The 12,926-nt window shown below is 40.5% G+C and overlaps 1 protein-coding gene across 1 annotated transcript in view; it reads left to right on the forward strand.

Annotated features, from left to right (window-relative positions):
• Positions 1-12,926, forward strand: part of LOC104527755 (inositol 1,4,5-trisphosphate receptor type 2) — a gene marked incomplete at its 5' end in the record, with an annotated part of 47,477 nt that overhangs the window by 10,586 nt on the left and 23,965 nt on the right. The window contains 5 exons of the mRNA XM_029085827.1: positions 415-579; positions 2,732-2,927; positions 4,959-5,051; positions 9,784-9,911; positions 11,680-11,845. Of these exons, the coding sequence (XP_028941660.1) occupies positions 415-579; positions 2,732-2,927; positions 4,959-5,051; positions 9,784-9,911; positions 11,680-11,845 (748 nt within the window). The remainder of the gene's footprint in view (positions 1-414; positions 580-2,731; positions 2,928-4,958; positions 5,052-9,783; positions 9,912-11,679; positions 11,846-12,926) is intronic.

A 12,926-nucleotide genomic window follows, 5' to 3' on the forward strand; every position in this document is an offset into this window, starting at 1 on the left:
CACACACCGTCTGTTGTGTTACTATTGTTCTCTTTGTAGTAGTGTGCCCAGCTGCTCTTACATGGTGTTGGGTCTAAACTCAAAACTGTTAGGAATTCACTTCCCAGCTGGTTTTTTTTAATGCCTTATGACATTAATCGCACCTTGCCTACTCACTGATGTTATAGAAATAAATCACAATATTATGAAGCACAATGCAGTGTTAGAGGGGTGATGTGCTTCTACTTAACTCTCATGAGCTCATTCCCAGTATACCTTAGGAGCTGGATTTCTCTCATCTCACTCCAGCCATCTAAAAGTTGAGCATTTAATCAGAGCAACCTCTCTAGATTTTTTGCACGCTGCAGCAATGCAAACAATATATAACAGAATTTTTCTGATGGAATAAACCTAACCTTTGTTACCCCCCCACAGCTTTGTAACAAAATAGTGTTTCTGGTGAGCTTTGTTGGGAACCGTGGAACTTTCACACGTGGCTACAGAGCAGTCATCATGGACATGGCTTTTCTCTACCATGTAGCGTACGTCCTGGTCTGCATGCTGGGCCTCTGCGTGCACGAATTCTTCTATAGTTTCCTGGTAAGTATGTGCTTCTGTGGAGTTGAAAACTTCACAAAAATAGAAAATACCGTTACCCATGCAGCTGTCTTCAATTTATTCCTGACAATCAAGCCAAATCGTGTATCTTTAGCATGCCGTTGTGCTGCTGCCCCTTAGGAGCTGCTGTTTTCATTAGAACCTGTTTCTGTTAGGACTTACTTTATCTCTTTTAGGGTTGAATGTTTTCCCCTTTCTTTTCAGACAATCAGTCTGAAATTTCTGTCACTTGTTTGTCAATTTCAGACAATACAACCCAGTCCTTTCTCCCACTCTTCCCCAACATGTGTATATTATATGTATGTTGTTCCTGTATCTTGTGTCTGTCATAATCTCCTTGGGACAGGAGTTGTCCACTGGTGTGTGCATCATACCTATATGTTGCAGCTCTAATAAAAAATAAAGAAAAAAAGATTCCTGGGGAAATAGGGACAGCACGCCTCTGGTGTGGCGGGGGGATTCATCACTTTAAGTGCATCCCACTTTCATTTTCTTTTGTTGCCATTACGCAGATGGAATGCCTCTTTGTGATACCATACAGGTGCAATGAAAATGAATCACACGAAATTATGCTAAACTCAGCTAACTGTTCCCTTCATGCTGAATAGCAGTAAGAGGTGTTTCACTGCTCTTGTTTTCTAATCCTTTTCCTTTATACTGGAGCATGTGAAACTTGTTTGGAGACGGACTGAATTGTGGTCATTTACACAGGTTCACTTCCCTGTTGTCATATTTTTCTCAGCTTCCTGACTAGTGGTGAGCTCCCAGCACTTCACAGAGGTGTTAAGCACACTAAAATTTTCAGGGGTTCAGTCCTTACTCTGGTGGAGCTCCTGTTGAAGTCAGGTTTTCCGGATCTTGACATGAAAGTCAGCTTCAAAGTTTGGGCAGATTTCAAAGGAGCCAAGATTTTGTGGCTGTAGCTGCAGGCCCCTTTTCAAATGGATGTAACTCTCCTGCTAATTGATGCCTACCTTAAAAAATGCACAGCAAATTATCTGTTATTCCTTCAGTGAGTAATAACTTAAAATACTTTCTGAAGTGCCCAGTAGTTTAAGAAACATTTTATGTATGTACTTTTTTGGTGACTGCTGTTGACAAAGGTCCATGATTCATGGTGGTGTAGTTGTCCACATTCCCAAGTTACTTCCAGGTGTTCACTTTGTAGTGGAAATATTCTAAATTCTAATATTTGTTCCTTGTTTTAAGCTTTGTCTTGTATGGAATGAATGATAACTGTCTTCCTTCTTTCTTCATGTATTATTTCACAAGGCTGTAGATTTCAGATCTTGTGAATTGTGACTAATAGCTTCTTCTGTGGACCATTTTGATAAATCATAGTGTGTCACTTTCTATCTGTAATCTGTGTGTTTTGAAGTGGAAATACATACATTATAGATAAGGTCCAAAGCACCATAGAACATCAATAGAATTGTAAGAGGAAAAAAAGCTATAGTTTCTTGAAAAGCTCTTACCACGTTTAATTGCTATTTTGGGCCTTTGACTTGTAAAGCAATATTATCTCAATGTATACTTGTCTTTAAAGTTAAATACCAGGAAAGCATATAGTACAGGGTTAAGAAGTTTCTAGTTTTATACAAAGAGTGCAATGAATTTTTGTCCTAAAAAGAGATGGCCCCGATCCTTGTACATGTGAGTGACTTTTAAATGGTGCCATGAGCTCAAAGAAACAGTTTACAGATGTGTAATTACTTGCATACACGAGTGCATTTTTCAGTTGCAGCCTGTGCATGTTTATGAGGTGAGAAATACCATGAAAAATTTAATTTGTAGGTGTAGATCCTTAGCATGAAGGCACTATTTTTTAGTTTTAATTTAGCCTGGTTTTGAGCATGGGGAAACAATAGATCTTGTTGGTAATGGTTATGCATGTCTAGATCAGGCTCGTATGTAATATATACTTTGTGGCTTTGGATTTTGCTATAATCTATCTTAAAATTAAAAGTTCTGTGCTAGATTTTCTCCTCCTATAAGCATGCCTAGTGTGTTTATGAAGCTGAGGGTTTAAAACATGACTAGATGTATGTTTTAGTAGTTCAGATTGTTTTCCTATGTAACATCTATATATTGCCTCATTTGTTCTCATTTTTTCTATACTCTCTGCTTTTCCCAGCTGTTTGATCTGGTCTACAGAGAAGAGACTTTGCTAAATGTGATAAAAAGTGTTACCCGGAATGGTCGTTCCATTATCCTCACTGCAGTGCTGGCACTCATCCTAGTTTATCTCTTCTCCATCATTGGGTTCCTCTTCTTGAAAGATGACTTTATCATGGAGGTTGACAGATTGAAAATCAGGACCCCTGTTGCAGGCATTGTTTTTTATATTAAAATTTGCTTCTGATATCCACCTTTTCTGTCTATCTAACCTAACTTTTCTCTAAGGAAACTTAATTTTTTAATTTGTATCGTTGGGAGCAGAACTAACTCCTTTATACTTTAGAACTAAATTAAGTCTCTGGGTAAAATTTAATGTGTAGGGTTGTTTTAGACTAGGTTTATCTGTTGAAGTACTAAAATCTAGCACTCACACTTGATTTAATACACTTTCTTTTCTAACTCATGCTAATATAAAAAAAAAAAAGAAATCTCAATTTCATAAGTATTTGGAAGAGCAACTCAAAAGTGGATTCTGTTGACTCTCATCCCACATTAAAAGCTGCTCATAGTATTTTCTGTGTACTGCATGAAGCATGTGATCTTGACATGTTCAGTAGGTGTATCTATTTGATTACTTTTAAGGTTCATCCAGCTGAAATTTATTACAGAATCCACACTTCTGCTGATAGATTTCCTGGATGATCTTTTAAATTCAGCATGTATTTCACAAACATCACCATTAGTGTATAATCCTGGCTTCAGTAAAATCACTGGGAGATTTTTAACCTGTTTTAAAAAGGTTTCAGCTTCCTGGAATGAGAGATTTTACCAGTGTGGATAAAGAGTTACAAAGTTGTTATGCTAGAAAAAAAGCCAGGTCTGGTCTATTGAGATTTCTGTATATGCTGCCAACCAGCCTTCTGGGAGCATGGGCAGAGCAGTAACTGTCTGCATAGAAATACCTAAGAATAGCATAGATTAAATTCACAGAGCCATGATTTTCCCAAATGCTGAGCTCTTCAGACCTGTACACAATCAAGAACTACTAGTGAGATCTGCCCTGGACTGTGTGCATTCAGTGTTTGCTAGCCTTTTCCTAAATTTTTTATTTTGGCACCTAAAGTGCACAAACACGGCAAAGCTCTTTCAAGACCCCTGTGCATGGTGTACTCATATAGCTGTTTTGATACCACAGGATAAAAAAGAACCAGACAGGTATCTTTTTGCCACTGATCTTCTTAAAGGGGCTACATTGGCTTCTGTCTGAGTTACCATTCATTTTGGGACAAAACTTATGATCTGAAGTTTCATTTTGCAAGATAATTGTGGCCATCATAGAAGAACAGGTGCAAGGCTACACACAGCACTGGGCTGGTCCAGTGCTGTAGTTCCTGGTGTTTTTGTTGCTTCTGTTGGGTCCTTGGCAGATATTTGTGATTTTTCCTGATCAAAAACTCATCAAGAAAATAAGCTGATGAGATACTGATGGAACATTATGCATCCCAAGACAAGTACTTTAAATGTTTTCTTTACAAAGTAGGACAAAGAGAAAGTCAGAGCGGATGTTTTCTGTTACACAGATTGTCTCAGACTGTTACTTTGGTCGTATGATTTTGACTTCATTTTTTTCCTCCTTAAACCTTTTTGTATCTCTGTTTTGAAATGGAGAAAATTGTTGAAGATGCAGAAGATAAAATTGGTTTGATAAAATCAAGCTGATGTTAACATTTACCCACTTTGGGAATGTTAAATTAGTGTTTTACACAAACCCATACATATTTACAAATGAGTACGAAACTGTGTTATAATCCTTGAAAACTCTTAAATATTCTACATTCAGGTTAACTGAACATCAGCTTGGTGTCCTTCTTGTCAGCTTTTGTGAATAATTTATCTAATGGTTTTAAAACTGACATTATTTTCATATCTGACAGTTGTTTCTTGCTTTGAATATATTTTGTTCTAACCAGAAGTAGCAGCATTTGATGTAGATTCATTAATTTCAGGAGGTGAAGTGGGAATAGCTGTGATATACAGTAAATATAAAACTGTTGGTTTGTTCCTTGTGATTGCTTTGAGCTGTTGAGGCAGACTGTTTGAGGAAGGAGGCATTGGTGGTATAATTTGTTCTGCTTTTTCTTCTCAACTTTTCAAGACAGTGATTCACTTCTATAAAATAATGATTTAAAAGTTTGTATCAATGCAGTATCTGTCTTTTTGTCAATATCCTGCTTTTTCCACAGGTATTGGTGAAGTCCCCCCTACGACCCTTACATCAATGATGGGAGCCTGTGCAAAAGAGAACTGTTCCACAAGCATCCCAATTGGTAACCCAGGTTAGTGCAAAAGTTCCCCAAAATGATGATCAATTAGAACGGAGGGATTTGTGTGTTGTTATCGCAGATACTTTTGCTAGTGTGAAAAGTGATGATCATTGTTGTAAGTCAGAAGTGCTCAACTTCTGCGAGGCTTGGAGCTTGGTTGGCAGCTTGCCTTTGATACGAGTGCTTCCCCCACCTGATTTCCAATTGCATTGACATTAATTTTATTACTAAAAGAGCTTGCTGAATCATTATGCTCTAACGCACAGGTCGCTTCTTTCCAGCTGACATTGCTGAGAGAAAAGGCTTGCTGCTTATCTGCAGCATCCTCACCTGCACACACTGAGCCACTATTAGAGCCATTTAGGGCCATGTAAGTTGATTTTAATGGCATAGCATTTATCAGCAAGCTTTTGTGTATAATTTCTACATGCTTCTAGGCCAATTTTGTAGAGTAGCCAGAAGACCTAAGAGCCCAGATCCAGGATCAACTTACTATGTCTTAACGAGTTCCTGTGGCTCAGCTAAGCACAGGCAACAGTCCATCTATGCATTCTTAGCTTGTGGCAGATGCAAGCAGGCTGTTGCGAGCCTTTCTTGCAATAGCTGGGCTGTGTTGCTTTGTGCTTGTGGCAAGCGAAGATCTTAATTGCCCTGGTTCAGCAAATGAATCCACCTGGTTTTACTTGGATACCTGCATTATGAATCTGATCTATATGTCAGAAAGACCCTGCTAACTTTAAATACGCTCAGTTAAAATAAAAGGTATGACCAGTGTGTCCTGCTGGGACAGTTACTAGATACCAGTTACCAGATATTGGGTCAGGAAGGAGTTTTTCCTAGATCAAGCTGACAGGGTGCTTTGCCCTCTTCTGTAGTTTGAGGCTACAGGAGTTTTGTTGGCCAAATGCATTGCTAGACAGGGAGCTTTGATGCTGGTGCTGCTCCATCTGTCCTCCTGTCTTCCTGTGGCACAATCCAGTTGTGGTGGTTGGTCTTTCACTACAGATGTTGTTTGTTTTAGTGTGCTGTGGCCTTTGCAGTGTGGGTTTCTGCACAGTGGATGATCTACAGGCTTAAATTATTTAGTGCCACAGTTGCTTGTGGTTGCTGAGGGCTGAAACTGAGGATGTAAGTGGTCCCTTCCTATCCCATGTTCCAGTATAATGCTGTTTCACGTGCTTTATGCTTCCACTACTAATTTTTGAGTTTTTAGGATCAAGAGTGTTGGGGAGAGGGCTGTAAAAGTAGGCTTTTTCTCCACAGCTGGTGTGTAAACAGGCCTTATAAACAACATGGGAAGCTGTCTGACTAGATAGAGAAAACAGTCTAAGAGCTATTGGCAAAGCTGCTGCATTCAGTGTAATCAGTCAGGCAGAAGAGATGCAGTGTGGCTTTTGCCAAGCTCTATAAATGATAGAAATCTCACATTTCTTATTGTTTGGATACTGTTTCTTCAAAATTAAAGAATAATGAAAGGAGATTATACAAAATATCTAAGTGCATTGTCGCTTACTCTTGGAGAAGTTTTATTAATCCAGTAACGTTACAAAAAAACAACATTTACCAAGAACAGTTTTGCTCATCTTGGCCTGTGAATTATCTGTCAAAAAGCAGTGCTTTGCCTTCAGTCTTCTCCTGGGACACATCTCTCTTGTGGTGGGAGCATGAATGTGGTGAAATGCAAAGGCAGTTCAGCCTGAGGTTTGGTGGGATTCACATTGTAGCAGCATGGAGAAGTCCACAGCTGTCTGCAGGAAACATAAAATGTTCTCAATAGCATTCAGGTCCAGAGTGGAGATGTAAATACGTTGCTTTTCAGAACAGATCACTGCTAATCATTTTTTCTGGTGAGACTGTGCTTCTACCTTGAATTTCACTGGTTGAACATGTGCTCAGTCATTGCACATCTTGCTGAGGGAGTTAACTTGGGAGCCAGGCTGTTCTGCACAGAGAGCATCCCTGGTCTACAACCTGCTTCCTCACTGCTGCACTGAGCTGTCAGCATAAAAATACTTTGTCTCATCTCTTTGGAACAGCTCACTCTGCACTCCAAAGGCTTTTCCATATCACTTAAGTCTTTGCCTGTTGAAGTGCTTAATCACTTAAGGGAACTCCACATCCTACAATACCTGGCTCTTTGTGCTTTGTAGCCCATAAAGTCCTGTGCTAGAAAGGTACACAGATATGTGTTTGTAAAAGGGGACATTTTCAAAGACTCACTCCACTCCTAGGTCTGGTACCACTCTGTGCAAGTTCAGCTAGATCCACATGGACACTCATATATCTTCCCTGGCTGTGCTTGTGTTGGAGATCGGGCCCAGAAGCCAGGTAGCTGGAGGCCATCAGATGAGTATCTTTGAAGTAAATCTTCCTATCATCCCACTTACTACTCTGTGGTTAACATTGTGGGGTAGTCTTAGTGCTTAACCTGCATTACCTTTGAATTAAACTTAATCAGAAGACAGCGTACCTTATGCTGTCCAGCTATTAATAGGCCACTCACCAGGCTGGAGCTGGTTGCAAATAAAACCCACTGAACCTCAATTAGTGTCAACATTGGGTCTTTATTAACATTTCTCTTTACAGATCCACTCCAGTACGGGCATAGTCTGGGTCAACCAGGGCTGAGTCTGGACTATGAGTGCTGCTGAGCACCAGGGCAAACCAGCTGGGGCAGAACATGTGCCCATAAGGTTATCTGGCTCACAGATTGAAGGTTGTTCCACATCTGGAAGTGGAAGTAGAGTAGACATAGAGATGTCTGTGCACTCTCCACAGCCTACAATACTGCACTGGAAGTTTCTGCCAACTGCAGGCTGTCTGATTCTCTGGCAAAGAGCAACCCCAGCTTGCTCTTCTGGGTGCAATATGGGATGCTGATTCTCTGTGTTGTAAGATGTGCCAGTCAGCTGATGAGTACTATCTTGTGTCTGGTCTTGCTCTGAATTTGCATCTTGGTGGACATGGAGAGTTGCGAGTTAGGTTTTCTAGCAGATAACTCTCTCTGGTGTTGTAGTTTCCCTGGTTTATCCTCACCGTTCACCAGAATCTGACCTTCTGCTGTTTCCAGCACCTGACTCTGGTCTTGTGAACAGCAAAAATCTTGTTCTGTAGTTACCTAAAAGAAATAGAACCTGTGGCTAGTATAAAGGTTTTTAATTTATCTTGTGGATGGTCATCTTCTCAGGCATAGATATTAGCTCCAAAAAAATTGACGGAGTAATGTTTGGACAAGGAAATAAAGGCAGGGTACAAAAGCAGAGGAGATGCATTGGTATGACTAAGATCACAGTGCTAGTAAAAAATTTCCAGATGTGGCAGAGAAAAAAAGTTATTATTTCAATCTCTTTTCAGTTTCAATATTTAAGTTTTTTTTTTTTAAATCTGGAATTATTAGTGGTAGTAGTGTCTGTAGTGACCGTATAGCTTAACGGGGAAGTCCGTCCTGATGTCTGCTTTTGCTTTTCTTTTTACTCAGAGCTCCTTAAATCAGGAGTTCTTTCTCATTTAATTTGCTTGCATAGCAAAAACAGCGGTGGCAAAGGCAGCAGATACCAGCTTCGTTCTGCAAATACCAATCAAAGATGCATACACTGCCAATTTGGGAACCCAAGTTTTAAATCCAAATTGCCTGTCTGTAATGTGAGTGCTTTCAGTCAATTCAATTTATCAAAGTCTGTCTCAGTGCCCGAGATGTGGTGGTTTGGGCTGTTAAATATGCTGTTTCAGTTAACTATCGCAGCAGGATGTTGTTATTCATTAAGCTATATTACAAGAAGTGCATGAGGCAAACCAAGTGAGAATCTCTGCCTTCACCGCTTAAGCAAACATATCCCTGAAGAGAAAGGAAGGCAGGAGAAATGGCAGTCACAGTCGTGACCCTTCAGCGCAAACCAGCAGGACACAGGGAACAACTCAAACAGGGCTCTTCAAAAAGCAGCTGTTGATGCATCCGCAGCACGGGGGTGAGTGTGTGGTGGGAGGAATTCTGGCTGGGGCAGATGAAGTCTCCCCTGGGACTGGTGTTCCAGCCCAGCTCCTCTGCACGTTCAGATATCTCCTGCACAATAGTACCCTCTGTGGCTCGGCCAAAACCACACAGCAGCTCTGCAGCAGAGATAAGAATAGAATCCAAGTTTTCAAGCTGAGGTCAGGGAGAGTCTTTCATTTAATGTATATCAGACCCACGCTTGGGCACGTGTGCTAGTGGAAAGATCACGGACAGATTTACTTGTATAAAAGCCAGCCCCTCCTTAATGATTTGAAATGCTAACATGACTTGGCTTGTACATAAGTAGGTAGAGGAATGATTTCACAGGAAGACAATCCTTTTACGAATGTGCTTCTAATTCTGTGTTTGTATTGCTTCTCCTGTATGTGTCAGCTGTGCACTTAGGAGGCCCACTGAAAAAGCAGTTATACTGAAACCAGTGGGAGAACTTGCAAGGAGAAGGGGTACTCCTGTGAATAGAGATGGCAGCTCTGGATCATTAACAGAGTTACTGGTGGGAGAACTGCTTGGGATTTTCTCTGACTCTCTTCAGGCTAAGTATGCCTGTTGTGCCTAAGTATGTCACCAGCAGCTATGTGCAAATGTATAAGGATGATCAGTGAAATTCTAGCTGAAGAATATGAAAGGCAGATGTGTATTGCAGTTGATTTATCTAATACAGAATTTTGGCTTTGTTTGATGGGTGATCGTTTGATGCTGTGGTTCCTAAAGCTGCTGCTCTCTTGTTTGCAGGTGAAGAGGAGGAGGATGGAATAGAAAGGACCTGTGACACCCTGCTCATGTGCATTGTGACTGTATTAAACCAAGGCCTGCGAAATGGTGGTGGTGTGGGAGACGTGCTCAGAAAGCCTTCCAAAGATGTAAGTGGTTTGGCTGAGGAAATGCATTACTCCCCGTGCATCTCATGAATGCCAAAGTCAGTTTTTGGAGGTTATAGGCAGTATTTGTATGTAGTCTGCTCTAATGTCACACAGTTGATTTATCCATGTAATTTTTACATCCCAGATGCAATATTTAATGGGAAGAGCTAAGCGTGGTGTGATTATGATACTTGAAGAAAGGAACTCTAGGTAGTAGTTTACCCCTTCTAGAAAACTGGAGCGTACTGTAACCTTCCAAGCACCACTAAGAAGTGTTGCTGGATTGTGTCACTCTTGTTACACTAGGAATTATAAAAGCAAACTTTTGAAAGGGATTGATTGATGAGTATATGTAAAGACTCTCCACTGTAGTACATAAGGTTTATTTTTAGCTGAAATTCAGCATGGCATCTGCCTTGGAATAGGTCCTGTTGTTTACTTGTACTCAACTAGCATCGAAGTCAAAACAAAATTTCATATATTGTGGTATATGTCTTCTTCCAGAAATTTCCTCCAAAATTCAATTTGTTTAAGGACTACTCATAATTTTTGTGTGGTTTTATGCATTTTTATTTAAATTCAAAAAGAACATAATAAATAAAGGCACTCTAGCAGCACTTTGCTTGATGACCGACACCATAACACAAGGATTAAATTCACAGGTAGGATCTCAGCAGGGCTTGCAAGAGTCCAGAGACAAATAACTCGCATCTGGATGGAAGAGCTCCTTGTGCTGGTAGTAGGAATCTAGGTCCTGTCTCACAGACTGGAACGTCCTACGGGAACCATAGTCCATTCCCATGGTGTCTGTAAATGCTTACAGACTTTGAAAATGACCCTTGCCACTTAGTAGTTATTTAATGCTAACTACATTAAAGCACTTCACAAAGGATAGCACTATTATCCTGATGAATGTGTGGAAAACTGACAAAATCAGTGACTTCCAATTCAGTATCATGGTGAAGAAAAGGACTTGGGTTTTATGTTCCTCCTCCTTACCTCTCCTGTTTGCCACAGAACAACTTTGCTATTTTTAGAGGTGTCAGTGGGAGTCCAGTCCAGCCTTCACAAGAAGGAAAGTAGTTATGATGTAAAAAACAAGAATGTGATGAAATAGGGGGTATGAACACTTCATGTGTGTGTGCGTGTTGTGTTCCCAAAAGATGCGAGCTTGGTCTGCCTACTCTGAGCCAACTTACAGCCGTATGACTGCATTAGCACAGTGCTGAAACCATGCACACGGCCTGCTTGGGCACAGAGTGCAGCAGCCTGGCCTTGGCAGTGCCCAGGCATTCTCCCCTGGTTTCCAGTTGTTCGGTGTGCAAGCTTGGCATTGGTTTGGAGTATTCCACAAAGACGTACCGTGAGCATATCCCTGCATGCCACAAGGCGTTGCTAAGAAGAGCTATCGTTGCTCTCTGTGGGTACTAGAAACTGCAGCTCTGTTTTTCTGTACTGCAAGGTAATTATCTTCAATCAAGCACTACACTAATGCATCTCCACTGCAGCCGGTACACACGCTAGTCTCTTCTTTGTGTTGTGTGAAACAACGTGAAGGACAACGAGAGTCCCAAAGCGATAAGAGCCCATGAAGCCAAATCTTCTTTGCTTAGTCACATAGGTAGTCCCTCTCTATTTATGTGAGGAAGGCCAGCAGAATTTAGCATATGAAAAGAAAGATGTTTAGCTTTTCTTGAGTTAATGTGAAAATGTTGAATATTTCAGAGGTGTGCTATTTTTATATCTCATTGCAACCTTATTGTTTCAGGAGCCCTTGTTTGCTGCGCGAGTTGTTTACGATCTTCTGTTTTACTTCATTGTCATAATTATTGTTCTAAACCTAATCTTTGGAGTCATCATTGATACATTTGCTGATCTCAGAAGTGAAAAGCAGAAAAAGGAGGAAATACTAAAGACAACCTGTTTCATCTGTGGTAGGTGTTACTGAGCTATTGAGACATTTGATGCATAAAGGAGTAAAATGAACTATTCCTCAATAAATAACGTGTAACCACCTAAGGGGTGGTTATCTTCTACAAGGAAAGTCTGTAAAAATATCAGAGTTTGGTTCCAAATTTATTCCCTCTCAGTAGGAAAAATATTTGGTTTAAGAGTCAAAAACTAGCTTTGCTAAGAGGTGGTTTCACAGTCTCCACCCTGGATCTGAGGGAGAAGAGCCGTGTCTCACACTCACATCATCACCACTAATGGAGACAGTGCAGCTGCTGACTTTATTTCACAAAGCATGATGCAGATGAAAGTACAGCTTGCTATTTCACAGCACAGTGCATTCCAGAAGGGTAACAACAGCAAAATTTGCCTGTTTCAGAAGGTGATATGAAACAGGGAACAAAAGAATTAAACAAAAATCATCCCCACAAAACCCACAGATAACACACTTAACTTTGAGGTGTGCTCACAAAGAGGGGTAGACCTTTACTCCCTTAGGGGACATTAGAAATACCTTCTTTATTGTAGGCTGGGTGTTGTTTCCATGGTTGTACTGACAGGGATGAACATTGTGCAGAGCACAACGGCTTTAGTGTCAGTGGAAGGCTCCACAAGAGATCCAGGAGGAAAGCTCTAACACTGAGGGAAACGTGTGAATCCGGTCCTTCCTCACTGTGGTAATTCTTCTTCAGTGATTTGACCTGTTATAGGAAAAAAATTAAAAATTCTTATGAGTACACCTCTGTAAAGACTGTGTGACTACAAAGCCACAGAGACTCACCCTTGCTGCTAGGTTTACGCACACAAACAATCCCGACGCAGCTTAAGTGGGTCTATTCACATGCTTGATGCTAAACGTGTGCATAAATCTTTGCAAGATCAGGACATAGATTGCACGCTGTGTGCTCACCAGTATACATTTAGAAAGAATCAGAGCCAACACTTGTAAAGCACTTTATAGCCCTCATCATAGAAGGCACTGTAAAACTGTAACGTATTTATTATATTGTTATTAAGAGGAAATATCACAAAAGAGAATAAACACTGCGCTGAAAGAATTCTGTC

This window comes from Antrostomus carolinensis, unplaced genomic scaffold, assembly GCF_000700745.2.
Source record: "Antrostomus carolinensis isolate BGI_N321 unplaced genomic scaffold, ASM70074v2 scaffold10480, whole genome shotgun sequence".
In the NCBI taxonomy this organism is placed as follows: domain Eukaryota; kingdom Metazoa; phylum Chordata; class Aves; order Caprimulgiformes; family Caprimulgidae; genus Antrostomus; species Antrostomus carolinensis.